General features: G+C 46.2%; 1 protein-coding gene and 2 pseudogenes across 1 annotated transcript; all 3 read left to right on the forward strand.

Annotated features, from left to right (window-relative positions):
- Positions 1–630: 630 nt before the first annotated feature.
- LOC117092347 (free fatty acid receptor 3) lies at positions 631–3,988 on the forward strand. Its single transcript, XM_033225737.1, has 2 exons — positions 631–2,167; positions 2,394–3,988. Exon 2 carries the CDS (start codon positions 2,405–2,407, stop codon positions 3,443–3,445), a length of 1,041 nt encoding a protein of 346 aa, XP_033081628.1. The 5' UTR covers positions 631–2,167; positions 2,394–2,404; the 3' UTR covers positions 3,446–3,988.
- A 6,634-nt stretch (positions 3,989–10,622) lies between these two features.
- LOC117093867 lies at positions 10,623–11,654 on the forward strand (annotated as a pseudogene).
- Positions 11,655–20,872: 9,218 nt separating this feature from the next.
- LOC117092348 lies at positions 20,873–22,835 on the forward strand (annotated as a pseudogene).
- The last annotated feature ends 4,493 nt before the right edge of the window (positions 22,836–27,328 follow it).

Here is a 27,328-nt window from a genome sequence, read left to right on the forward strand (position 1 = left end):
ACAGGCACATGCCACTACACCCAGCTAATTTCTTTTTTCTTTCTTTCTTGTTTTTTTGTTTGTTTGTTTGTTTTTCCTGTGGACACAGGGTCTCCCTATGTTTCCCAGGCTGGTCTCAAACAACCTGTTGTCAAGCAATCCTCCCACCTCAGCCTGCCAAAGTGCTAAAATTACACACCTGAGCTGCCGTACCCAGCCTACTGCTGCACTTGTAACAGCTTAATTGAGATATTATGTACCTATCATCAAATTCACCAATGTTAAGTGTACAATCCAATGATTTTTAGTAAATTTACTGAGGTGTGGGTCCATTACCATCAGCTAGTTTTAGAACATTTTCATGACCCTAGTAAAATCCTTCATGTTCATTTAAATTTAATCTTGGGCCAGGCAGGGTGGCTCACGCCTATAATCTCAGCACTTTGGGAGGCTGGGGCGAGTGGATCACCTGAGGTCAGGAGTTCGAGACCAGCCTGCCCAACATGGCAAAACCTCATCTCTACTAAAAATATAAAAATTACCTAGGCATGGTGGTGGACACCTGTAATCCTAGCTCCCTGGGAGGCTGAGGCATAAGAATCTCTTGAACCTGGGAGGCAGAGGTTGCAGTGAGCCAAGATCGCACCATTGCATTCCAGCCTGGGTGACAGGACAAGACCCTGTATCAAAAAAAAAAAAAAAGGAAAAAACCAACTTAATTTTCATTTCTACCTCCATCCCCCAGACAACCATGAATCTACTTTCTGACTCTATAACTTTGCCTCTTCTGGACATATCATATAAATGAAATCTGACAACATATGGTCTTCTATGTCTGGCTTGTTTCACTCAGCATAAGGCTATGGTGTATATGGGTAGCTCATTCCTTTTTATTGCCAAATAGAATTCCAGTATATGGATGTGCCACTTTTTAAAATTCTCTCACCAGCTGATGGGCTGCCAGGTGACATTTCCACTGTTGGCGACTATGACCAACACTGCTGGGAACATTTAGGACTGAGTCTTTAATTGGACCTGAGGTTCCACTTCTCTTAAGTAAATACCTATAGTGGAATTGTTGGATCGCATGGTGAATTTATGTTTAACTTTTTAAGCAACTGCCACCTGCTTTCCAAAGCGGGGGCACCACCTCCCATTATTCTCACAAGCAGCGAATGAGGCCCCTGTTTGTCCACATTCTCGCCAACCATAGGCATTGTCTGACTTTTTGCTTGTGGCCATTCTAGTGGATGTGAAATCATATCTCATCGTGCCCCGTGATTGTTTAAATGAACTAAGAGATCATCCGGGAAACTGGACAGCAGTTGGGTTTGAACCCTGGTGGTGACATTTCACAAGCTGTATCACCTGGAACAAGTGACTTCACCATGGTGAGGGACAAGGATATGACATAAAAGCGTTGCTCTAGAAGCAAAGTGTCTGCTATGGATTATGTGCCCACAAAAGGGCAGCTGCTGTCATCATCGCCACCACTGCTATTATTATTATTATTATTGTTGTTATTATTATTATTATTGTCACCCCAGAGATAATCCTGAACCAGTGACAGAGAAAATAGCAGCTGGCATCAGCTGCCCACTCACCACCACATGCCAGGCTTCCATCAAAGCACTCAACATGTATTAGTAATCTTTTAATCTACCTACATATTGTTTTAATTTGCATGTGTTAATGCGTTGATCTATGAGATGACTACTCTGACGAGCTCTGTTCTGTAGGGGAGAAAGCAGAGACATGGAGAATTTAAGTCATTTCCCCCAATCACAAAGTCGGAAAGGAACAGACCTCACGGAGCTCGCTCTCTGTCATTGCATCACACTTCCTGCCCTTACAAGGCAAATTGGATAAGTGCCATTCTAGAGAAGCAGACAAAATTCAAGTGGAGAAGAGGGGAGGGGAAGACGTTGACTGGGGCCTGTTTAGAGCATCCCAGCTGAGGCTGCATGAGAAGGGAGGCATGCAGTTGTGGAATTTGCTCCCCTTTTTGCATACCGACCAGCCCTGGCAACGGAGCTCAAGGCATCTTTGTGCCACTGCTCAACAGTGAGTGACGTCATGGGCACGGCCAGGTCTTTATCAGTTCTGCCAGATAAATAGCCAACTGCACTAGGTCTGGAGAGACAGCAAGGTGCTGTGCGGCGGAGCATTTGGGGTCTCAAAGAAGCAGGTGAGCCTGGGTCCGAGGGGCTGGGTGGAGGAGCATCTTGGTGCTTCTCTGCTGGGGAAGAGACAGGGGACAGGGCATGCTTAGGAAGACAGGCAGGCTGACCCCGCCTGGAAAGCACCTGGAGACAAGAGGGGTGGGCATGGTGACCACGTGCCCTTTTGGGTGAGATGGTGCTGGCCAGAGGCAGGAAGGCCCCCCACTACCAACTCCATGTCTCTCTCACCAGTGGCCACCACCATGGGTGCAGGCCCCGACCAGTCCTATTTCTCTGGCAATCACTGGTTCGTCTTCTCGGTGTACCTCCTCACCTTCCTGGTGGGGCTCCCCCTCAACCTGCTGGCCCTGGTGGTCTTTGTGGGCAAGCTGCGGCGCTGCCCGGTGGCTGTGGACGTGCTCCTGCTCAACCTGACTGCCTCCGATCTGCTCCTGCTGCTGTTCCTGCCCTTCCGCATGGTGGAGGCGGCCAGTGGCATGCGCTGGCCCCTGCCCTTCATCCTCTGCCCTCTCTCCGGATTCATCTTCTTCACCACCTTCTATCTCACCGCCCTCTTCCTGGCAGCTGTGAGTGTTGAGCGCTTCCTGAGCGTGGCCCACCCACTATGGTACAAGACCCGGCCGAGGCTGGGACAGGCGGGTCTGGTGAGTGTGGCCTGCTGGCTGTTGGCCTCTGCTCACTGCAGCGTGGTCTACATCGTGGAATTCTCGGGGGACACCTCCCACAGCCAGGGCACCAATGGGACCTGCTACCTGGAGTTCCGGAAGGACCAGCTAGCCTTCCTCCTGCCCGTACGGCTAGAGATGGCCGTGGTCCTCTTTGTGGTCCCCCTGATCATCACCAGCTACTGCTACAGCCGTCTGGTGTGGATCCTCGGCAGAGGGGGCAGCCACCGCCGGCAGAGGAGGGTGGCGGGGCTGGTGGCAGCCACACTGCTCAACTTCCTTGTCTGCTTTGGGCCCTACAACGTGTCCCACGTTGTGGGCTATATCTGCGGTGTAAGCCCAGCATGGAGGACCTACGTGATGCTTCTCAGCACCCTGAACTCCTGTGTCGACCCCTTTGTCTACTACTTCTCCTCCTCCAGGTTCCAAGCCGACTTTCATGAGCTGCTGAGGAGGCTGTGTGGGCTCTGGGGCCAGTGGCAGCAGGAGGGCAGCGTGGAGCTGAATGAGCAGAAGGGAGGGGAGGAGCAGAGAGAGGACCGTCCAGCTGAAAGAAAGAGCAGTGAACACTCACCGGGCTCTGGATCTGGTGGCCAGGTGGCCTGTGCTAAAAGCTAGGTCCTCTGCGGCAGGAGGGTGTAGCTGGCATGTCATCCTCAGGGCACTTTCTCGCTCACGCCAGGGACTTGGAGTGGCGAGCTGGGGCCCGATGGGGCTTGGGGGCAGAATAGACATCTAGCCTTCCTAAGGGTGTGCGCACTAAAGCCCAGCTCTCTATCTCACCTCCATCCCCATCCACCCACACACCATGGGAAGGGGTCAGGGTGAGAGGCTGCTCTGGAGAACAATGAGGTCCTCGTAGCAGCAGGCAGCTTTTGCGCTTTTCTGAGGGTGGCAGAGGAGCTAAGAGCAGTGCCCAGGGTCTGAGGGGGCTGCCCAGTGAGTGGCAGGGGCAGGAGAGGGGAGAACCCTATCCTCAGAGCTGCTCCCAACCAGCGAGTCAGGAGCGGGGGAGACAGGGCGCCAGGAATGAGGCCGCATTCTGCTCCCACAGTGCCTTTTCCAGAAAGTTCCCATTGCTCAATAAATCTGGATCATCAGAGTCATTTATGAACAATGATAGAAGAAAAATTACCCAAATAAATGTGGAGGCAAGCAAAAGAGAACAGTGTTTCCTTTTCTCCGGTTTTGCTCTGGTGGTGTGCTTGGGCCGGGTGGGACTGGTGGATGGAAGGAGAAAACACCAGACTCCAGAGGAAAAGGGCCAAACACCGGATGCCTGGATGCTGGGAGAGGATCTGGCTTGCAGGGATGAAAATAACAGCTGCCCTGTCTAAAGGACTTAGCCTGACACATCATCTCCTTCTATCTCTCAATAGCCCTGTGGTAGGTACCAACATTATCCCCAGTTTCAGATGAGGGAGTGACCCAGAGAAGTGACATCTCCTACCTGAGATCCTATAACTGGTGGGTGATTGAAGTGGGACCAGAAGCTGGCGTCAGTGGGCTCTGACACCCATGCCCCTAAGCCACTCTGCTTGTCTCCAGCTTTGTGTCACCTGTAGTCACCTAACCCAGTCAAATGTCCCAAGTCAGATGAGGCCATCTGAGCAAGACAAATGTAAACAGGCCATGACAAGAAACAGAACTAAATGCAAAGCATATTGGCTATTTGTGTGGATTCAACCTTTTCCCAGTAAAAAAGTCCTCTTGGAAAAAATTTAAAAGGTAATTAGTCAGCACAATGAACTTCAGGTTTCTGCAAAGTCAGAAAGATGTTCCTCAGAGCTGTATTCATCAAAGTGTGGCCATTCAGGAAGTTTTCATGTTCCCTGAGTGGTGGCCCATGAGAAATAGCTGGTCAGGACCTCCTCCCCAACCTGAGACTCACCAGCCCCTGTTTGCATGCTGTCGGCAGTATTTCAGAAGCATTTGTTCAACACCTATTGCATGCAGACAGCTGGGCTCAGAACGTTGGGGAGTTCGACACCACGGTCTTTAAATATCTGCTTCCTCCCTGGGGTTAAGCGTGCTGGAAGAATGAGGACGGGCTGTGTGTGGAGAACTGGATTTCAGGTGGGAGGAGAGGGACTCTGTGAAGAGTTGAAGCCATGAGCTGTCTTTCTCTCCCATGGCTCACCTGTCCATCCCCGGGGCACTCAGCCCTGGTGGCTGCAAAGAAGTTGATGCAAGTAGGGGTCTTCATGGCTCAGAAAGGGGACAAAGCTGCTGTGGAATCCTGCAACTTCAGAATGGGCACTGCCACCCCAAGGCAGAGAACAGAAAAGCTGAAAACTCCACAGTTGAAAGAGAGCCATGAAGAGCTGGAGTCTCACTCCTCTCCCAGGGTTTATAAGAGGGAATCAGAGGCAGCTTCATGGGCTTTGCTGTCCCCAGCCGTTGCCCAGCTCAGACCAGTCTGTATAAGCAAAAGCCCAGGGGAGGTGAAGATGAAAAGCCATCAGGATGTGAGCGATCGTGGGAGTGGGGGTGAGCATTTTCCACACATCTCAGAAGCCAAGGGAAAGGGGCTGTCAGAGAATGGGAGAGGGAGGGAGATGGCATCTTTGGAGGGAGGTGGTGATAGCCTGAGACCCTCTTGCTGTCCCCGCTGAAGCCTGGTAACTGGAGCTGCCAGGCCACACAGAGAGAGGCTGATGATGGGGGACCTGGAACTCGGAAGGGGCAGAGTGGTCAGGTGACCCACACATGCCTGAGAAAACAGATGTGGAGAGGTTGTGTTGTCATTCTGCGGGAGGAAACAGAGACAGACAGAGACATGGGCACAGTGAGAGACACAGACAGAATCATAGAGCAGAGCTGGCTTCTCACCGGCAGGTGTGGGCACACCTGAGAGAGCGTCCAGAGAGGTTAGAAATCTTCCTTAGGTCCTCCTGGGAGGCCCAAGTGACCCCACTGGGAGCTGAACAGACGACAGGATTCCCGGGGTTGAGGGAAGGAAGCTGTGTAGCCGGCTGGGGCCGAATCCCCTGTGCCTCAGGAGGGACACCCAATATTTCTAGCCACGCACACTGGGGAGAGTCCTTGGAGTTGAGGCCACTGCCTGGGTCCTCCAGTGCTGGCCAGCGGAGGTTGCTCCCGTCCCTTACCTTCCTCCTCCCCATCCTTCCGCCAGCCCTGGAATGACTTATTGGCATTCCTGACAGAGAAGAAGAAAAAATACGCAACTTGGAAAATGCATCTTAAGGTATAATTCAGGAAAATGTCCCCAATCTTGCTAAAGAGGTCAACATGCAGATATAAGAAATTCAGGGAATGCCTGAGAGGGACTATACAAAATGACCATCCCCAAGGCACATAGTCATGAGACTACATGGAAGAAAAATATCTTTAAGGAAGCTAGAGAAAAGAGCCAAATTACCTATAAAGGGAGTCCACTGAGAATAACAGTGGACTTCTCAGCAGAAGTCTTACAATTCAGAAGAGATTGGGTGCCATTTTTAGGCTTCATTTTTTTGATGGAGTATTGCTCTGTCACCCAGGTTGGAGTACAGCGGCGTGATCTCGGCTCACTGCAACCTCTGCCTCTGGGTTCAAGCAATTCTCTTGCCTCAGCCTCCCAAGTAGCTGGGATTACAGGCATGCACCACCATGTCCAGCTAATTTTTTTTTGTATTTTTAGTAGAGACAGGATTTCACCATATTGGCCAGGCTGGTCTCAAATTCCTGACCTTGTGATCCACCCGCCTCAGCCTCCCAAAGTGCTGGGATTACAGGCATAAGCCACTGCTCCCAGCCTTCTAGGCTTCTTAAAGAAAAAATGCCAGCCAAGAATTTCATATCCTACCAAAGTAAGCATCACAAAGGAGAAATAAACTCTTTTCCCTGACAATCAAATGCTAAGAGAATTCATCACCACCAGACTGGTCCTATAAGAAATGCTCAAAGCAGCTCTAAACGTGAAAACAAAAGAATGATACTCGCTACCACAAAAGTAAACGTAAGTACAAAGCCCACAGACCCTATAAAGCAACTACACAATCAAGACTACAAAGTAACTAACACTCTGATAAATCACAACTGGAACAAAACCTCACATATTAACCTTGAATGTAAATGGCCTAAACACTCCACTTAAGAGACATAGCATGGACAACTGGATTAAAAAAAATGAGACCCTACCTTCTGCTGTCTTAAAGGGACCCATCTCACATATAACGACACCCAAACCCTCAAAAGGATGGAGAAAGGTGTTTCATGCAAATGGAAAACAAAGGGTTGCTATTGTTGTATGAGATAAAACAGACTTTAAACCAACAATAGTAAAAAAGCACAAATAAGGGCACTTCCTAATGATAAAGGGTTCAATTAAACAAGAAGATTTAACATCCTGTATATATAAGCACCCAACACTGGAGTACCTAGATTTATAAAACAATTACTACTATACCTAAGAAAAGAGATGGACAGCCACACTTCAGCAGCCATTGACAGCATTAGACAGATCATTGAGGCAAAAAACTAACAGAAATTCTGGACTTAAATTGGACACGTGATCAAATGGACCTAATAGACATCTACAGAATACTCCACCCAACGACCACAAAATATACGTTCTTCTCATCTGCACACAGAACATACTCTAAGAGTGACCCAATGCTTAGTCACAAAGCAAATCTCCATAAATTTAAAGAAATGAAAATCATACCACCCATCTTCTCAGACCACAGTGGAATAAAAATAGAAATCAATACCAAAAGGAATTCTCAAAATCACACAAATACATGGAAACTAAACAACTATTTCCTGAATGACTTTGGGGTAAGTCATTAAGGGAGAAGTCAAATAATTAAGGCAGAAGTCAAAAAATGCTTTGAAACAACTGAAAATAGAGGCACAACATACAAAACCTCTGGGATACAGCAAAAGCAGTTTTAAGAGGAAAGTTTATATCACTAAATGCCTACATCAAGAAGTTAGAAAGCTCTCAAATTAATAACCTAACATTACACCTAAAGGAACTAGAAAAACAAGAGCAAACTAAATCCAAAGCTAGTAGAAGAAAAGAAATAACTAAAATCAGAGTAGAGCTAAATGAAATTGTGACCAATAAGCCATTCAAAGGATCAATGAAATGAAAAATTGGTTATTTGAAAGAATAAACAAGATTTATAGGCTGCAAGCTAGATTAACAAAGGAAAAAAAAACCTCCAAAAAAAGCAAATCAGAAATAACACAGGCAACATTACAACTAATTCCACAGAAACACAAAAGATCCTTAGAGACTGCGATGAACATCTATATTCACATGAACCAGAAAATCTAGAGGAAACAAATAAATTCCTGGAAACACACAACCAAGATTGAACCAGAAAGAAATTGAAACCCTGAACAGACCAATATTGAGTTACGAAATTGAATGAGTAATAAAATATCTACAAATTTTAAAAAGCCCTTGAACAGACAGATTCACAGCCAAACTCTACCAGACCTGTAAAGAAGAGATAGTGCAAATCCTACTGAAACTATACCCAAAAAATTGAGGAGAAGAGATTCCTCCCTAACTCATTCTACAAAAACAGTCTCATTCTGATATTGGAATCTGTCAGGACACAGTGAAAAAAGAAAACTACAGGCCAATAGCCCGATGAACATAGATCCAAAAATCCTCAACAACATACTAGCAAACCAAATCCAGCAGCACGACAAAATCATAATTCAGCATGATCAAGTGGGTTTTATTCCTGGAATGCAAAGATGGTTCAATATATGCAAATCAATAAATGTGACTCACCACATAAACAAAATTAAAAACAAAAATTATATGATCATCTCAATAGATGAAGAAAAAAAGTATAATAAAATCCAACATCCTTCATGATAAAAAACCCTCAAAAAACTAGGCATTGAGGGAACATACCTCAAAATAATAAGAGCCATCCAGGACAAACTCACAGCCAACATCATACTGAATGTGCAAACACTGGAAGCATTCTCCCTAAGAAATGGAACAAGACAAGGATGTCTACTCTCACTACTCCTATTAAACATGGTAGTGGAAGTCCTAGCCAGAGCAATCAGGCAAAAGAAAGGAATAAAAGGTATCCAAATAGGAAAAGAAAGTCAAATTATCTCTGTTCACTGATGACATGATTCTATACCTAGAAAACCCTACAGATTCCTCCAAAATACTCCTAGACCTGATAAATGAGACTGGCAGTTTCAGGATACAAAATCAGAGTATAAAAATCAGTAGCATTACCATATGCCAACAATTGTCAAGCTGACAGCCAAATAAAGAACACAATCCCAATTACAACAGCCACACACAAAAAATAAAATACCTAGGAATACCTCTGACCAAGGAAGTGAAAGTGAAAGATCTCTACAAGGAGAACTAAAAAACACAAACAAATGAAAAACATTCCATGTTCATGGATCAGAAGAATCAATATCATTAAAATGTCCATACTGCTCAAAGCAATCTGCAGATTCCACCCAATTCCTACCAAATTATCCATGTCATTTTTCACAAAATGAAATCATTCTACCAAAAAGACACCTGCGTGCATATGTTTGTCACAGCACTATTCACAATAGCAAAGTGATGGAACCAATTTAGGTGCCCATCAATGGCAGACTGGATAAAGAAAAAATGGTATGTATACAGCATGAAATACTATGCAGCTATGAAAAAGAATGAAATCATGTCCTTTGCTGCAACATAAATGCAGCTGGAGGCCTAAGTGAATGATCCTAAGTGAATTAACACAGAAACAGAAAATCAAACGCTGGGTTCTCACTTTTAAGTGGGAGGTAAACAATGGATACACACAAACATTAAAGATGGAAACCACAGACAATGGGGACTCCAAAGCGGGGGAGGGAGGGTGGAGGACAAGGGTGGGAAAACTACCTATTGGGTACCAAGTTCACAATTTTGATAATGGGTTCAATAGAAGCCCAAACCTCAGTATTATGCAATAAGCCCATATAACAAACCTGCACGTGTGCTCCCGAATCTAAAATAAATATTTCCAAAAAGCAATTGACCTATATTATTAACATTTTAATCTACCTGTATATATGTTTTAATCTGCATGTGTTCATGCTTTGAAATATGATACGGGTACTATGACGATCCCTGCTCTGTAGGGGAGAAAACAGAGACACATCACTTCCCCCAAATCACAAAGTCAGAAAGGAACAGACCTCACGGAGTCCAGTCTGTCACTGCCTCATTCTTTGTGCCCTTACAAGGCAAACTAGATAAGTGCCATTCTAGAGAAGCAGACAGAATTCAAGTGGAGGAAAGGGGAGGGGAAGAAGACGTCAGCTGAGGCCTGTTTAGAGCATCCCAGCTGAGGCCGCATGAAGGGGGAGGCACGCAGTCATGGAATTTGTTCCCCTTTTTGCATACTGACCAGCCCTAGCAATGGAGCTCAAGGCATCTTTGTGCCACTGCTCAACAGTGAGTGACATCATGGGCACTGCCAGGTCTTTATCAGTTATGCCAGATAAATAGCCAACCGCTCTAGGTCTGGAGAGACAGCAAGGTGCTGTGCGGTGGAGCATTTGGGTCTCAAAGAAGCAGGTGAGCCTGGGTCCGAGGGGCTGGGTGGAAGAGCATCTTGGTGCTTCTCTGCTGGGGAAGAGACAGGGGACAGGGCATGTTCAGGAAGACAGGCAGGCTGACCTCGCCTCAAGACACTCAGAGACAAGAAGGGTGGGTGTAGTGACCACGTGCCCTTTTGGGTGAGATGCTGCTGGCCAGGGGCAGGAAGGCCCCCCGCTACCAACTCCATGTCTCTCTCTCTCACCGGTGGCCACCACCATGGGTGCAGGCCCCGACAAGTCCTACTTCTCCGGCAATCACTGGCTCGCCTTTTCTGTGTACCATCTCACCTTCCTGGTGGGAATCCCCCTCAACCTGCTGGCCCTGGTGGTCTTCGTGGGCAGGCTGCAGTGCTGCCCGGTGGCCGTGGACGTGCTCCTGCTCAACCTGACCGCCTCCGACCTGCTCCTGCTGCTGTTCCTCCCTTTCGCATAGTGGAGGCGGCCAGTGGCATGCGCTGGCCCCTGCCTTTCATCCTCTGCCCGCTCTCCGGATTCATCTTCTTCACTGCCATCTATCTCCCTGCCCTCTTCCTGACAGCCATGAGCATTGAGCGCTTCCTGAGCGTGGCCCACCCGCTATGGTACAAGACCCGGCCGAGGCTGGGACAGGCGGGTCTGGTGCGTGTGGCCTGCTGGCTGCTGTCTTCTGCTCACTGCAGCGTGGTCTACATCATGGAATTCTCAAGGAACTCCTCCCATAGGCAGAATACCATTGATACCTGCTACATGGAGTTCCAGGAGGACCAGCTGGTCATCCTCCTGCCTGTGTGGCTGGAGATGGTTGTGGCCCTCTTTGTGGTCCCCTTGATCATCACCAACTGCTGCTACAGCCGCCTGGTGTGGATCCTCAGCAGGTGGGGCAGCCACCGCTGGCAGAGAAGGGTGGCGGGGTTGGTGGCAGCCACATTGCTCAACTTTCTTGTCTGCTTTGGGCCTTTGCACATGTCCCATGTCATGGGCTTTGTCCAGGGTGAAAGCACGGTGTGGAGGACCTCCGTGATGCTTCTCAGCACCCTGAACTCCTATGTCGACCCCCTTGTCTCCTCCTCCAGGTTCCAAGCCAACTTTCACGGGCTGCTGAGGAGGCTGTGTGGGCTCTGGGGCTAGTGGCAGCAGGAGGGCAGCGTTGGAGCTGAAGGAGCAGAAGGGAGGGGAGGGGCACGAGGAGGACCTCACAGAAGAAAGGAACAGTAGTGGACTATAGCAGGGCTGTGGAACTGGTGGCCAGGTGGCCTGTGCTGAAAGCTAGGTCCTCCGGGGCAGAAGGGTATAGCTGGCGTGTCATCCTCAGGGCACTTCCTCGTTCATGCCAGGAGGGATTTGGAGTGGCGAGCTGGGGCCCGATGGGGCTTGAGGGCAGAATAGACATCTAGCCTTCCTAAGGGTGTGCGCACTAAAGCCCAGCTATCTCACCTCCATCCCCATCCACCCACACACCATGGATTGGGCTCTGGAAAGGGGTCAGGGTGAGAGGCTGCTCTGGAGAACAATGAGGTTCTCGTAGCAGCAGGCAGCTCTTGTGCTTTTCTGAGGGTGGCAGAGGAGCTAAGAGCAGTGTCCAGGGTCTGAGGGGGCTGCCCAGTGAGTGGCAGGGGCAGGAGAGGGGAGAACCCTATCCTCAGAGCTGCTCCCAACCAGCGAGTCAGGAGCCGGGGAGACAGGGCGCCAGGAATGAGGCCGCCTTCTGCTCCCACAGTGCCTTTTCCAGAAAGTTCCCATTGCTCAATAAATCTGGATCATCAGAGTCATTTATGAACAATGACAGAAGAAAAATTACCCAAATAAATGTGGAGGCAAGCAAAAGAGAACAGTGTTTCCTTTTCTCCGGTTTTGTTCTGGTGGTGTGCTTGGGCCGGGTGGGACTGGTGGATGGAAGGAGAAAACACCAGACTCCAGGGGAAAAGGGCCAAACACCGGATGCCTGGATGCTGGGAGAGGATCTGGCTTGCAGGGATGAAAATAACAGCTGCCCTGTCTAAAGGACTTAGCCTGACACATCATCTTCTTCTATCTCTCAATAGCCCTGTGGTAGGTACCAGCATTATCCCCAGTTTCAGAAGAGGGAGTGGGCGAGAGAGGTGACACCTCCTATCTGAGATCCTGTAGCTGGTGGGCGATTGAAGTGGGATGGGAAGCTGGAGTCAGTTGACTCTGACACCCATGCCCTAAGCCACCCTGCTGTTCTCCAGCTTTGTGTCACCTGTGGTCACCTGGCTCAGTCAGATAAGGCTGTCTGAGCAGGACAAATGTAAACAGGCCATGATAAGAAACAGAACTAAATGCAAAGCACAGTGACTATCTGTGTGGGTGCATCCTCTCCCCAGTAAAGAAGCCTTCTTGAAAAATATAGATTATGATAATTGGAGTCAATGATTGGGCAGGTGACTCACATGGGCACCCGATGCTCCTCAATCTTAGCTAATGCAGGATCTCTTCAACTTTTTACATCCTTGTCCCCTTCAGGAGCCTTTTTGGACATACATCTTTCCTACACAGCACATTCCTCCGCCTGCTTATGCAATTTCAGTGCAACCAACACACTGTCTGTTTACATGTTGTGGCCCTTTAGAAAGACAGAAACCAGCTGGGCGCAGTGGCTCATGCCTTTAATCCCAGCACTTTGGGATGCTGAGGCGGGCAAATCACTTGAGGTCAGAAGTTCGAGACCAGCCTGGCCAACGTGGTGAAACTTCGTCTCTACTAAAAATACAAAAACTAGCCGCAGTGGCAGTGCACACCTGTAATGCCAGCTACTCAGGAGGTTGAGGCAGGACAATGACTTGAGGCCAGGAGCAGAGGTTGCAGTGAGCCGAAATCACAACATTGCACTCCAGCCTGGGTGATAGAGTGAGACTCCATCTCAAAAAAAAAAAAAGAAAGAAAGAAAAGAAAAGAGAAAAGACAAGACAAGATACAAATCATTGTGAGGTTTTTTTGTTGCTGTTGTTCCCCAAGAACTAGTTTTCACCTATTTGGGATCAACATCGTTGCTGCTGAGAACGTCTGAGCCACGGAAATGGTCCCATCTAATATACTGATAGAGCCTGTCTCACAGAACTGTAGCCCAACAAAATTAGGCTGAAGATCTTGCTGCAGGAAGGGAGATCACACTCCAGAAGAAGTGTGGGGCTTCGTGCCAGAGATGAGAGCCAGTTATCATCGAATTTGAGCTAAGGGTAGCATGAATTTAGATGAAGAGGTGTGTGATGGGCTCAACACAAAGCAGGGATGTGTGGAAACAGGCCAGTGTCAGGTGGAGATCAGGAAGACTACTCAAGATCCTGTTTCTCTGGAAAATACGAAGCAAAGATAAAGGTAGAACTCTGTATTGAAAAACTCCTTATCTGAAGCTCTGGTGGGTTGAAAATCAAGGTTGCATCTCTGTGTCAGAGACTCTGATCCTCTAAGCAGAAGTACATATTCCTTTCTTACTCATGATCTCATGTATCTGACTATCTTTGACTTTTGAGAACTAGATTTTTTAGCAATATCCTTTTGTTAATTAGCAAAACAAGTTTTTAAAGGTTTACAAGAGGAAATTTTTTAGAAGGAGAGATCATCCTTTACTGAAACCAAGGGCAGGTCCACCCAGAAGGACAAGAGGAAGGGAAGACTCAACCCTTCTCCGCTACAGCTTCCTGGGGCCGCAGGTCAAGTCTCGGCTTACAGGGGAGTGAGAGGAAACTAGAAATTTTCAATTATCCAGTGTTGGCTGGATGCGCTGACTCACGCCTGTAATCCCAGTGCCTTGAGAGGCTGAAGTAGGAGGATTGCTTGAAGCAAGACTCCTTCCTCTAAGAAAAATAAAGTTATCTGGGCATAGTGGCACATGCCCATAGTCCCAGCTACTCATGAGGCTGAGGCGGGAAGATCGCTTGAGCCCAGGAGATCGAGGCTGCAGTGAGCCGTGATTGTACCACTGCACTCCAGCCTGGGTAACAGAGCAAGACCCTAAAACAAAAACACAAAGGAAAGAGAAGGAAGGAAGGAAGGAAGGAAGGGAGGGAGGGAGGGAGGGAGGGAAAGGAGACACAGAAAGAAAGGAGAGAGAGAAAGAAAGGAAAAGAAAAAGAAAAGAAAAGAAAAGAAAAAATCACCAAGAGTGACCAGAAACCTTTGGAAGCCACCTAAGAAACTGACAAAGATGGTTCAGTCCATCCCATGGAAGGCAGTAAGACCATTGCAGGCTTGAGCCCATTAAGCTCAGACTACTCAGTAAACCAGTGGCAATGGCAGACAGGAGGCAGAGCAGGAACTCCCCACTGGGAGACAGGATACCAGTGCTTTTTCCCGAGTTAAACATGTATCCACTGGAGAGTGCAGTAAGTGGCCTTTCAGGCTGTGAATGTGCCTGGTGGGGCATGAGAAGCTGTGCTACAAAACAGGATCCATTAGTCGGCTTCAACTGGGTTCAATGGGAGGGGGCAGACATAGACCTGGTCAGGGCCAGGGGAGGTGGAAGGGAGGTAGGAGGCTGGACTTGACTTTGGAGGTGGGGCTCAGACGCTGGACCAAATTGAGGACTAGCTAAAACAGGGAAACAGTGACAGGGCTTAAGCGGCTTCCTATAGGGCATGTCCACCAGTGTCCCCTGGCAGTTTACCATTGTCGTGGTAACACCTGGTAATTACCACCCTTTTTCTAAAACTTTGGGCATTAACCACCCCTTAATCTGCATGTAATTAAAAATAGATATAAATATGAATGCAAAACTGCCCTAAGTTGTTACTCTTAGCATATCGCTATGGGGTAGCCCTGCTCTGCAAGGGCAATCATGGAGCTGTCGCACTGCCGGAACTATAACACCACCGCTTCAATAAAGCCATTTTCTTCTACCACTGGGTAGCCTTTAAATTCTTTCCTGGGTGAGCTGAGTGCAGTGGCTCACACCTGTAATCCCAGCACTTTAGGAGGCTGAGGCAGGCAGAGCATTTGTGATCAGGAGTTCGAGACCAGCCTGGGCAACATGGTGAAACCCAGTATCTACCAAAAAATACAAAATTTAGCCAGGTGTGGTGGCCCACACCTGTAATCCCAGCTACTCAGGAGGCTGAAGCAGGAGAATTGCTTGAACCCAGGAGGCAGAGGTTGTAGTGAGCCAAAATTACACCACTGCACTCCAGTCTGGGTGACAGAGTGACACACCATCTCAAAAAAATAAAATAAAAATTTAAAAATTAATTAAATAAATAAATAATTTCCTGGGCAAAGCCAAGAAACTTCCCAGGCTAAGCCCCAATTTAGGGCTCATCTGCCCTACATCAGAAGGGAGGCAAAGACCAGACAGGGAGAGCAAGAAGCCTGGGAGTCTATACAAAATTAGTTGCAGGACTCTTCCAAAAAAAGGAAGCAGAGCATCGATAAAAGCTGAAAGACACCTGGAAGAAAAGTGAGGCCACTGTTTCTGGGAATTGCAAGTGGGAGACAGAGGTTTTTATTGTGGGGTTACAGTGTGAGAAGGTGCTCAACTTTTGACCTTCCTCTCTGAGGACATGACTCTTCTGGTTTAGAAAACAACAGTAAAAAGTCCCCAAGAGATACTGATGGTTGCGGTTCCCAAAACTTCGTTAACATCTGTGGGAAGCCTTCTGACTTTCCTCTGAGGCCAGTTCTGAAAAGCCATTCATATGGAGGCAAGTCAAACTATCAAAGCAGCAGCCTGTGTTCTGGGAAAAGGATGCTGGGATCACATTCCAGAGAAAAGATGGGATAGAAGGAATGAAAGCTGATCAACATGACTGGGTGCGGTGGCTCACGCCTGTAATCCCAGCACTTTGGAAGGCTGAAGCAGGCAGATCACCTGAGGTCAGGAGTTTGAGAGGCCTGGCCAACATGGTGAAACCCCGTCTCTACTAAAAATACAAAAATTAGCCGGGCATGGTGGCATGTGCCTGTAATCCCAGCTACTCGGCAGGCTGAGGCAGGAGAATCGCTTGAACCTGGGAAGCTGAGGTTGTGAGGTTGCAAGGTTATAGTGAGCTGAGATTACAGCACTGCACTCCAGCCTGGGCAACAAGAGAGAAACTCCGTCTCCATAAAAAGAAGAAAGCTGATCAACACTGGTAGAAGTAGGGAAGTGCAAAGCTCACTTCCCATGGGAGCCAGGGTGGAACTAGCAGAGAGAAAATGTTGCAAAAGAGGAAATGGGATACAGAAATATTTTTTAAGGAGAGGGTGCTTTCAGTGGATTTAGAAGAATATAGTGGCTGGATGTGGTGGCTCATGCCTGTAATGCCAGCATTTTGGGAGTCTGAGGCAGGTAGATAACTTGAGCCCAGGAGTTCCAGACCAGCTTGGGCAACATGGCTAAACCCTGTCTTTACTAAAAATACAAAATTTAGCTGGGTGTGGTGGCACATACCTGTAGTCTCAGCTGAGGTAGGAGGATCACCTGAACCTTGGGAGGTTGAGGCTGCAGTGAGCCATGATCAGGTCACTGCACTCCAGCCTGAGTGATAAAGTGAGACCCTTTCTCAAAAAAAATTAAAATTAAAAGAAGAGTACAGTGAGATAACCCAATCAATCATCCCCGCTGCAGATCCCCCAGTCTCAGGGGTCAAATCGTGATTGTCACTAATCATGACGCTCTCGACCCCCTTTACTGGTGATAGGTCTCAAGATGGAAGTGTGACCCAGTTCCAGCCAACACAAAGAAAGAAGTCTGCTGGGGGCCTCTGGGAAAGATTTTCCTCTATCTCATAAAAAAAAATAGATGTGGGCCGGGCGCGGTGGCTCACACCTGTAATCCCAGCACTTTGGGAGGCCGAGGTGGGTGAATCATGAGGTCAGGAGATCGAGACCATCCTGGCCAACACGGTGAAACCCTGTCTCTACTAAAAATACAAAAATTAGCTGGGTGTGGTGGCGGGCACCTGTAATCCCAGCTACTCAGGAGGCTGAGGCAGGAGAATGGCGTAAACCCAGGAGGTAGAGCTTGCAGTGAGCTGAGATCGCGCCACTGCACTCTAGCCTGAGTGAGACTCCATCTCAAAAAAAAAAAAAAAAAAAAAAAGATGCGTAAGGAGCTGCTCTCCCACTTCTGATCTGGAACTTTCTATGGAAGAATGTGATACTTGGAGCTACAGCAGCCATATCGGGGCCATGAGGTTACAAACCTGAGGAAGAAGACAAACAAGCTAAGGACAGCAGAGCAGCAGGATGTAAAGAGCCTGTGTCCTTGACCCTGTTGAGGTGGGACCACCAACCTCCAAAGTCACTGTAATAAATGTTGACTCACTATTGGCTAGATACCCTCTAACTTACAGCTGAACACAGTAGATCAGCCTATATCCTACCAGAACATACCCAATGATATCTTCTCTCACGTTAAAATATTTTAACGTCCTGGGGTTTCTAAACTCTGCCTATTTGCCTTATAGAAGCTATGTGATGTTAGCATTTGCCTTATCTGTTAAGGCTGAACTCAGGAGATATCTTATTGTTCTAGACACTAGCTCTAGCATCAAGATGTGGACTTTCCTCATTCAGAAGGAGGCTTTTGAGAGCTGACTGGCTGGGGCTGCACGAACATAGCTTTCCAAGACAAAAAAAAAAAAAAAAATGCTAGATGGGATCTTTTTAAGATAAAATGTTCATCTGACTGACAATCTCAATTGCAAGCCTGCACTTTTATTAATAAAAATTCCCATACTTGAGCAGATCATACTGAAGTCAGGAGATCGAGACCAGCCTGGCCAACATGGCAAAACCCTGTCTCTACTAAAAATACAAAAATGAGCTGGGTGTGGGGGCACACGCCCGTAATCCCAGCTACTCGGGAGGCTGAGGCAGGAGAATTGCCTGAACCCAGGAGATGGAGGTTGCAGTGAGCGGAGATCATGCCACTGCCTTCCAGCCTGGGCAACAGAGTGAGACTCTGTTTCAAAAAATCAAAAACAAAAACAAAAAAAATCTCATACTTATTATGGGCTCTTGGATGTCATGGAAACAAGAGAGGGCTGAAAAAGTAGGATACGGACCATGAGCAATGTTATCCTGTGGAAAAGTACTTGTCTCTGTTCAGTGTTCTTGGGCACAGGAGAGCTACCCAGTCCTTGTGCCTGTGGAGTCACTCGAACACACACAATGCCCACGTGAAGATGGGGATATGTGGTCCTGGATGCCTAATTTACTACTTACAATTAATGCGCACAATTAGATGATTCCCTTTTCCCTCCCCTCCCCTTCTTTTTTCTTTCTTTCTTTTCTTTTCTTTTTTTTCTGTGACAGAGTCTGGCTCTGTCACCCAGGCTGGAGTGCAGTTACGTGATCATGGCTCACTGCAGCCTCAACTACTCAGGCTCAAGCAATCCTCCCACCTTAGCCTCCCAAGTAGCTGGCTGGAACTATAGGTGCCTGCCACCATGCCTGGCTAATAAAAAAAAATTGTAGAGATGGGGTCTTGCTGTGTGGCCCAGACTGGTCTGGAACTCCTGGGCTCAAGAGATCCTTCCACCTTGGACTCCCAAAGTGCTGGCGTGAAAGGCATGAGCCTAGCCTTGATAATCTCCAGTGGTTCTCTATGCTTAGAGCATTACTGTCATCTTTTTTTTTTTTTTAACAGTCTAGAATGCTCTCTTAAAACCTCCATAAAAATAACTCCTTGTTTGTGAGTCCTTTGGTGAACAATCCAATGACTTGCAGGAACACTGCCAGGCATCCCCAGCCAGTGCAGGCCAGCAGACGGCTTCCCTAGCCCATGTTTGCTGGTCTGCTTGTTCACTCTGCAGTGAACCCTTCTGCTTACAGCTTTTCCAGCTAACCTTCTTTTGATTCACAGTGTGGCCTCTGACAAAAAGCAGACCAGTAGTTGCCAGGGGCTGTGGATGGGAGAGTGGAGGGTGTTGCCTGGGAAGATATCAGAGGGACATTTTCAGGTGATGGAAATGTTAGATTACTTGATTGCAGTGGGGGTCACACAAGAAGTCAAAACTTATTGAACTCTCTTCTTACAATGGGTGCATTTTATGGTGTGTCAATGAAGCCTCAATAATGTTTTTAAAAGCTGGTGTCACCTCACCTCCTGGCTTGTAGTGTTTGTGTACCTAATATAAATCTTGCTAAGTTTCCTTCAGCCAAGCAGGTCTCTGCTTCTGCTGGGCTGCTCTGCAGAGGCTGTGACTGCTGGATGATAACCCAGGTTACATAAAAGTGTAGAAACCATGTGCAAACAAATGATACATGGCAACCAGCTTTTATCTTGGTGCTGGAGATCTGCAGGGCGTGGTGGAAAGGGTGGCAACTGGACAGTGCAATGGTTCATTTCACCTCCTGTCACCGTGTGGGGCTGTAGGGGCAGCTCTGTCATACTTTCCAATTTTCCAAGCTGAAAATCCCGTTGTTATTGCTGTTTTTGAAATCTTACATTTTTTATAAAACTGATAACAAATTGAAAGCGTTTAAGTACTTGTGTGGGGAAAGTGAATCAGGCCTGAGGGTTGCGGACTACCTTCTAGGTTTCTGGCCTGTGACCTCTGCAGCAGCGGAGGTGGAGGAGGGCTCAGAGGTCGGGAGGGAAGGGGAAGGAGCATGAGGAAGTGTGATTGTGCAGTAAGCACAGCCCATACTTTTACTCAGAACCCAAGACAGGCAGTTGACGAGACCTGCTGACTTTCTGAAGACGTTCTTCCTCGTCCCTCGTTCTAATTTTGAGGTCCCTCCCTGCCCCTACAGCCGTTCTCTGAAAGCTGTCTCCGTCATCCACGAAAAGATCTTGGAGGCCACAGACCAGGCAGGGAGGGAAGCTCCGAGGACTGATGCTGGCTCTCCCTCCTTCCCCTCCCAACTGCCCCTCCCAACTGGCACTGAAGGCAGGTGTTCCTCAGGCTCGGACCCCGCCCACCTTTGCTCGTTTTCTCTCTCCTCTCTGCAGGCATTCTAATCCATCACAATGGCTGTAAACATCCATGACTCCCACATTTCCATTGCCAGCACCAGACTCTTGTGTATCCACCTGTATACAGAGACATCTCAACTTCTAGACTTTCAAGACCAAACTTAACTCCTTACTTCCTCTCCCTAATCTGGCCCCACCACCCAGCCTACTCCACCTCTATAAATGGCAACACCACCCACAGTCTGCCCACACCAGAAACCAAGATGTCATTCATTCATTCATTCATTCTTTTCTTTTCTTTTTTTTTTTTTTTTTGAGACAGAGTCACTCTGTTGCCCAGTCTGGAGTACAGTGGCGCAATCTCGGCTCACTACAACCTCCACCTCCTGTGTTCAAGTGATTAAGTGATTTTCCTGCCTCAGCCTCCTGAGTAGCTGTGATTACAGGCATGCACCACCATGCCTGGCTAACTTTTGTATTTTTAGTAGAGATGGGATTGCATCATGTTGTCCAGGCTGGTCTTGAACTCCTGGGCTAAAGCCATCTGCCTGCCTCAGCCTCCCAAAGTGCTGGGACTACAGGTGTGAGCCACCATGCCCAGCCCTTTCTTTCTTTTTTTAGAGATTTGATTTTTTTTTAATTTTTAAAATGATCACACAATAAAATGAACATTTTCAGGAAAAGATGTACAGTTCTGTGAATCAAACAGACAGACAGATTCCCGTAACCAGCAACAAAATCAAGATAAAGATCAATGATAGTCACATCTTCCTTTCACCCCTAGCCACTATGAAACACAGATGTGCTATCACTAGGGTTTTATCTTCTCAAGAATGTCACATAGCTTTTCGCAACAGGTTTGCCACCAGAACACAGGTGTCATGAAAACTGCCCCTAAAAGCCAAAATGGGAAAGGAGAAGACTCATATCAACATTGTCGTCAGTGGATAAGTAGATTTGAGCAAGTCTGCCCCTACTGGCCATCTGATCTACAAATGTGGTGGCATCAACAAAAGAAGCATTAAAAAAATTGAGAAGGAGGCTGCTGAGATGGGAAACGGCTCCTTCAAGTATGCCTGGGTCTTGGATAAACTGAAAGCTGAGCGTGAATGTGGTATCACCATTGACATCTCCTTGTGGAAATTTGAGGCCAGCAAGTACTGCACGGCTATCATTGACGCCCCAGGACACAGAGGCTTCATCAAAAACATGATTACAGGGACATCTCAGGCTGACTCTGCTGTCTTAGTTGTTGCTGCTGGTGTTGGTGAATTTGAAGCTGGTGTCTCCAAGAATTGGCAGACCCGAGAGCATGCCCTTCTGGCTTACACACTGGCTGTGAAACAACTAATCATTAGTGTTAACAAAATGGATTTCACTGAGCCACCCCACAGCCAGAAGAGATATGAGGAAATTGTTAAGGAAGTCAGCAGTACATTAAGAAAATTGGCTACAATCCCGACACAGTAGCATTTGTGCCAATTTCTGGTTGGAATGGTGACAACACGCTGGAGCCAACTGCTAACATGCCTTGGTTCAAGGGATGGAAAGTCACCCGTAAGGATGGCAATGCCAGTGGAACTACGCTGCTTGAGGCTCTGGACTGCATCCTACCACCAACTCGTCCAACTGATAAGCCCTGCTTCTCCAGGATGTCTACAAAATTGGTGGTATTGGTACTGTTCCTGATGGCCGAGTGGAGACTGTTGTTCTCAAACCTGGTATGGTGGTCACCTTTGCTCCAGTCAACTCTACAACTGAAGTAAAATCTGTTGAAATGCACCATGAAGCTTTGAGTGAAGCTTTTTCTGGGGACAATGTGGGCTTCCATGTCAAGAACGTGTCTGTCAAGGATGTTTGTCATGGTAACAATGCTGGTGACAGCAAAAACGACCCGCCAATGGAACCAGCTGGATTCACTGCTCAGGTGATCTATCCTGAACCATCCAGGCCAAGTCAGTGCTGGCTATGCCCCTGTACTGGATTGCCACACGGCTCACATTGCATGCAAGTTTGCTGAGCTGAAGGGAAAGATTGATTGCTATTCTGGTAAAAAGCTGGAAGACGGCCCTAAATTCTTGAAATCTGGTGATGTTGCCATCATTGATATGGTGCCTGGTAAGCCCATGTGTATTGAGAGCTTCTCAGACTATCCACCTCTGGGTTGCTTTGCTGTTCGTGATATGAGACAGACACTTGCGGTGGGTGTCATCAAAGCAGTGGACAAGAAGGCAGCTGGAGCTGGCAAGGTCACCAAGTCTCCCCAGAAAGCTCAGAAGGCTAAATGAATATTATCCCTAACACCTGCCACCCTGGTATTAATCAGTGGTGGAAGAATGGTCTTAGAACTGTTTGTTTCAGTTGGCCATTTAAGTTTAGTAGTAAAAGACTGGTTAATGATAACAATGCATCGTAAAACTTTCAGTTCAAGGAAAGGATAATGTTATGTGGACCACTTTGGTTTTCTTTTTTGCATGTGGCAGTTTTAATTTATTAGTGTTTAAAATCAGCACTTTTTAATGGAAACAACTTGACCAAAAATTTGTCACAGAATTTTGAGACCCATTAAAAAAGTTTAATGAGAAAAAAAAAAAAGAATGTCACATAAACAGAATCCTACAGTGTGTAACCTCTTAAGCTGGCTTTTATTTATTTATTTATTTATTTATTTATTTATTTTGAGACAGATCTCACTGCGATGCCCAGGCTGGAGTGCAATGGTGTGATCTCAGCTCACTGCAACCTCTGCCTCCCGGGATCAAGCAATTCTCCTGCCTCAGCCTCCCAAGTAACTGGGATTATAGGCATGTGCCATCATGCCAGGCTAATTTTTGTATTTTTAGTAGAGACAGGGTTTCACTATGTTGGCCAGGCTGGTCTCAAACTCCTGACCTCAGGTGATATGCTCACTTTGGCCTCCCAAAGTGCTGGGATTACAGCACCTGGCTAGCTGACTTTTTTCGTTCAGCACAATGTTACTGAGCTTCATCCATGCCACCACTGCCTGGCTAATTTTTAAACTTTTTGTAGAGACAGGATGTCACTATGTTGCAGAGGCTGATCTCAAACTCTTAGGCTCAACGAATCCTCCCATCTCAGCCTCCCAAAGTACTGTAATTACAAGAATGAGCCACCACACTCAACCTCCTATTTACTTCACCTTGGAAGCTACAGTGTTACCCAGAGCCTATAAACAAACAAAAACACCATGGATATTTTGCTCCTGGTACACAAATTAATGTATTTAAATCCCCCAACACCAATATACATTCTGTGCAATTAAAAAATTCAGTTGAGGCCGGGTGTGGTGGCTCATATCTGTAATCCCAGCACTTTGGGAGGCTGAGGAGGGCAGATCACTTGAGGCCAGGAGTTCAAGACCAGCCTGGCCAACACGGCAAAACCCCGTCTCTACTAAAAAATGTAAAAATTAGCCAGGCATGGTGGTGTGCACCTATAATCCCAGCTACTCTAGAGGCTGAGGCAGGAGAATCCCTTGAACCCAGGAGGCAGAGGTAGCAGTGAGCCAAGATCATGCCACTGCACTCCAGCCTGGGTGACAGAGTGAAACTGTGTCTCTAAAAAACAAAAAGAAAAAGAAGTTCACCTGAGGCACGTGACCAGTAAGTCCCTTAGTGCTAGTACTGTCTATTCAAAATAGCAAATACAGAGTGAAACAAACCAGTGCAAGCATTTATGTGAAATTGGGCTCCATGCTAAATCTGGCCTCATGCTTAACTACATTAAAAACAATTGCCAAACTGCCAATGTATTTCTTCACAATATTTCTTATTTTAACTTCATCACAACTAAGAGCTTTAACTATGAACAATGTTAACTAGTCAAATTTCTGTAATTTTCCACCAGGTTTTAAATACTATTTTTATTTTATTTTATTTTATTTTATTTTATTTTTTTGAGACAGAGTCTTGCTCTATCATCCAGGCTGGAGTGCAGCAGCATGATCTTGGCTCACTACAACCTCTGCCTTCCAGGTTCAAGCGATTCTCCTGCCTCAGCCTCCCGAGTAGCTGGGACTACAGGCACCCACCATCACACCCCGCTAATTTTTGTATTTTTTGTAGACATGGGTTTTTACCATGTTGGCCAGGCTGGTTTTGATCTCTTGACCTCAGATGATCCACTTGCCTCAGCCTCCCAAATTGCTGGGATAACAGGCATGAGCCACTGCACCCAGTCAAAAATATCTTGTTAACTAAACTTTTTCAACTTCCTATTTTTTCTGTATGTTCATGAACACAGACACTCAGAGAAATAGAAAAAAATGAAAAACGATGTGTGACTTACATAGACCATCTATGACATGTTTGGACTTCCTGTTATGTCCTAATCTTATTTATTTGTTTGTTTGTTTATTTGTTTGTTTGTTTGTTTTTGAGACAGAGTCTTGCTCTGTTGCCTAGCCTGGAATACAGTGGCATGATCTTGGCTCACTGCAATCTCTGCTTCCCGGATTCAAGTAATTCTCCTCCCTCAGCCTCCTGAGGAGCTGACATTACAGGTGTGTGCCACTTTGCCCAACTAATTTTTGTATTTTTAGTAGAGACAGGGTTTCACCATGTTGGCTAGGCTGGTCTCAAACTCCTGACCTCAGGTGATCTGCCTGCCTCAGCCTCCCAAAATGCTGGGATTACAGGCATGAGCCACTGTGCCCAACCTGTCCTAAATTTTTTATTTTGTAAATAACCCCTCATTTTACTTTAGGACAGAAATTTACCATGCAAGATCCTTTCTCCTACAAAAGTCTTTTCTTTCTAACCTTCCTTACCAAAAACATATCTTCATATCCATAACTGTCTTTACATCTCTCTTCCCTTTGCTTTCTACCTTGTTTCATAAATAACCTTTCCAAGCCCATAACGTGAATCAACCTCTAAATAACTTCTGAATTAGACAAAATTATTCTTATTCTCAATAAGAACGCATCTTCTTTGGCACATTTTACATACAGAATTATGTATTAACTAGAATTCTTATTCTTAGTAATCTTAAATTTTAGTGAAAACTTAGGAAGCAAGAAATCCTGACCTGCCTAACAGATATTGGCATTGTATAGGCGAGACAATTCCTTAATTTTTAAAAACATGCTTTCCTACATCACAACCCTTTCTGAATTGGAAATGTCCCAGACATCCAATAAGCACCCAATATAATTTCAAGATTTTAAATTATGTGAAAAGTTTCCCTACTGCATTTATCCCATTTACATTTCATTCATTTTTAGCAATTTATCTAGCTTACTAATGAGAATTGGGATATTAAACAAAGCTAGTCATTATTTCTTCATTAACCATTTTTATAACCTGTGAATATCAGGTGTTCACCTAAGTAAGCAATTTCAAGTTAAATACATGGGTATTTTCACCCATATCTCAGAAGATTCCTCCGCTTTTATTAAACTAACAACATTAAATTAGTCTTACCTAGCAAAAAAATTGCACAAAGATCATTTTGTTCCTGGCTAGATTTACAATCTTATAATCTTTTGTGCCAAACTCTGACACCTTAAAATATCTAGCAGAAACAAAGATAAAACCCAGAAAAAATTGTATGCTGACAATTCAGAAGAAATTTCTATTTTTATTTTACCAATTATCTTAGAGCCAGCTTATTTATTGAACATTTACCTAAGTCATGTAAACTTGAAAAATGCTTGGACTCATACACTTAATTTATGAGTGCTCCTTTATTTACATGCCAATTTTGGTACCCTACAAAAACAACATATGATATCCAGGAACATATACACTCAAGACCCAATAGTTTTTCCTAGGGATTCTAGCCATGAGATAGCAATACAAATTCACCAGTTTATAAACACATTCACACAGGTGAACTTTGTTTTCCCTGATGGGTAATTCAACGAAGGCTATGAACCAAAATTTTGAGTAAAGCACTTTCTATGATAGTTTTATTTTTAGTTTATTTTTATTTTTTGAGATAGGGTCTTGCTCTGCTGCCCAGGCTGGAGTGTAGTAGTGCAATCATAGCCACAGCCCACTGCAGCCCTGACCTCCCAAGTTCAAGCAATCCTCCCACCTCAGTCTCCTATATATCTGGGACTACAAGTGCATGCCACCATGCCTGGCTAATATTTTAATTTTTTTGTACAGAAAGGATCTTCCTAGTTGTCTAGCCTGGTTGCAAACTCCTAAGCTCAAGTGATCCTCCTGCCTTGGCCTCTCAAAACACTGAGATTATAGGCATGAACCACTGTGCCTGACCTATAGTTTTATTTTTATTTGTATTTATTTATTTATTTATTTTTTGAGATGGAGTTTCACTTTGTTGCCCAGGCTGGAGTGCAGTGGCACGATCTCAGCTCACTGAAAACTCCACCTCCCAGATTCAAATGATTCTCATGCCTTAGCCTCCCAAGTAGCTGGGATTACAGGCGCCCGCCACCACATCAAGCTAATTTTTGTATCTGTAGTAGAGACAGGCTTTCACCATGTTGGTCAGGTTGGTCTTGAATTCCTGACTTCAAGTGATCTGCCCACCTCAGCCTCCCAAAGTGCTGGGATTACAGGCATGAGCCACCGTGCCCAGCCTACAGTTTGATTTTTAAAGGCCAAACCTTCCCAGACTCCAAAGAACACTGAGGCCAAACAATACCACAGAAGAACATCATGTCCTAATAAGGCCTTGAAACCACCTTTGCAAAGATGATGACAGTGAGAGAAGTCTAGCATGACTGACTCCATCTTGCTTCTAGCCTTACAGGCTGGTTGTCCTCATTATTCCTGGACATAAGCCAAGCTAACCATTGAAGGAATTTGTAGTTTAACTTTGAAGCAAGGATGATAAGTCTGTCCCTAAAACTAAACCCTCCTTGCTCAGTGACTGAAGCCATGTTTATAAAACTAATGAAAGGCTACAAGATTAGGATTACGGGAGGGGCCTGGATTCTGTTAAAACGTAGGCATAGTTTCAATAATCTCTTACTGTTCAGGAGTTTGTGGCCAGAGATCACAAGACTCATGACTTCCCTGATTGCTCCTGTAGACAACATCACTATTGTAGAAGCTGATTGGTCTTTTGAGATGTTTTTCAGACTTTGGCACTCT

The sequence above is a fragment of the Trachypithecus francoisi genome, unplaced genomic scaffold, assembly GCF_009764315.1.
Source record: "Trachypithecus francoisi isolate TF-2019V2 unplaced genomic scaffold, Tfra_2.0 Lachesis_group12, whole genome shotgun sequence".
Classification (NCBI taxonomy): domain Eukaryota; kingdom Metazoa; phylum Chordata; class Mammalia; order Primates; family Cercopithecidae; genus Trachypithecus; species Trachypithecus francoisi.

Excerpts from the sequence above, each read along its gene's own strand:
- LOC117092347 (XM_033225737.1), top strand. The coding sequence starts at position 2,405 with ATGGGTGCAGGCCCCGACCAGTCCTATTTCTCTGGCAATCACTGGTTC.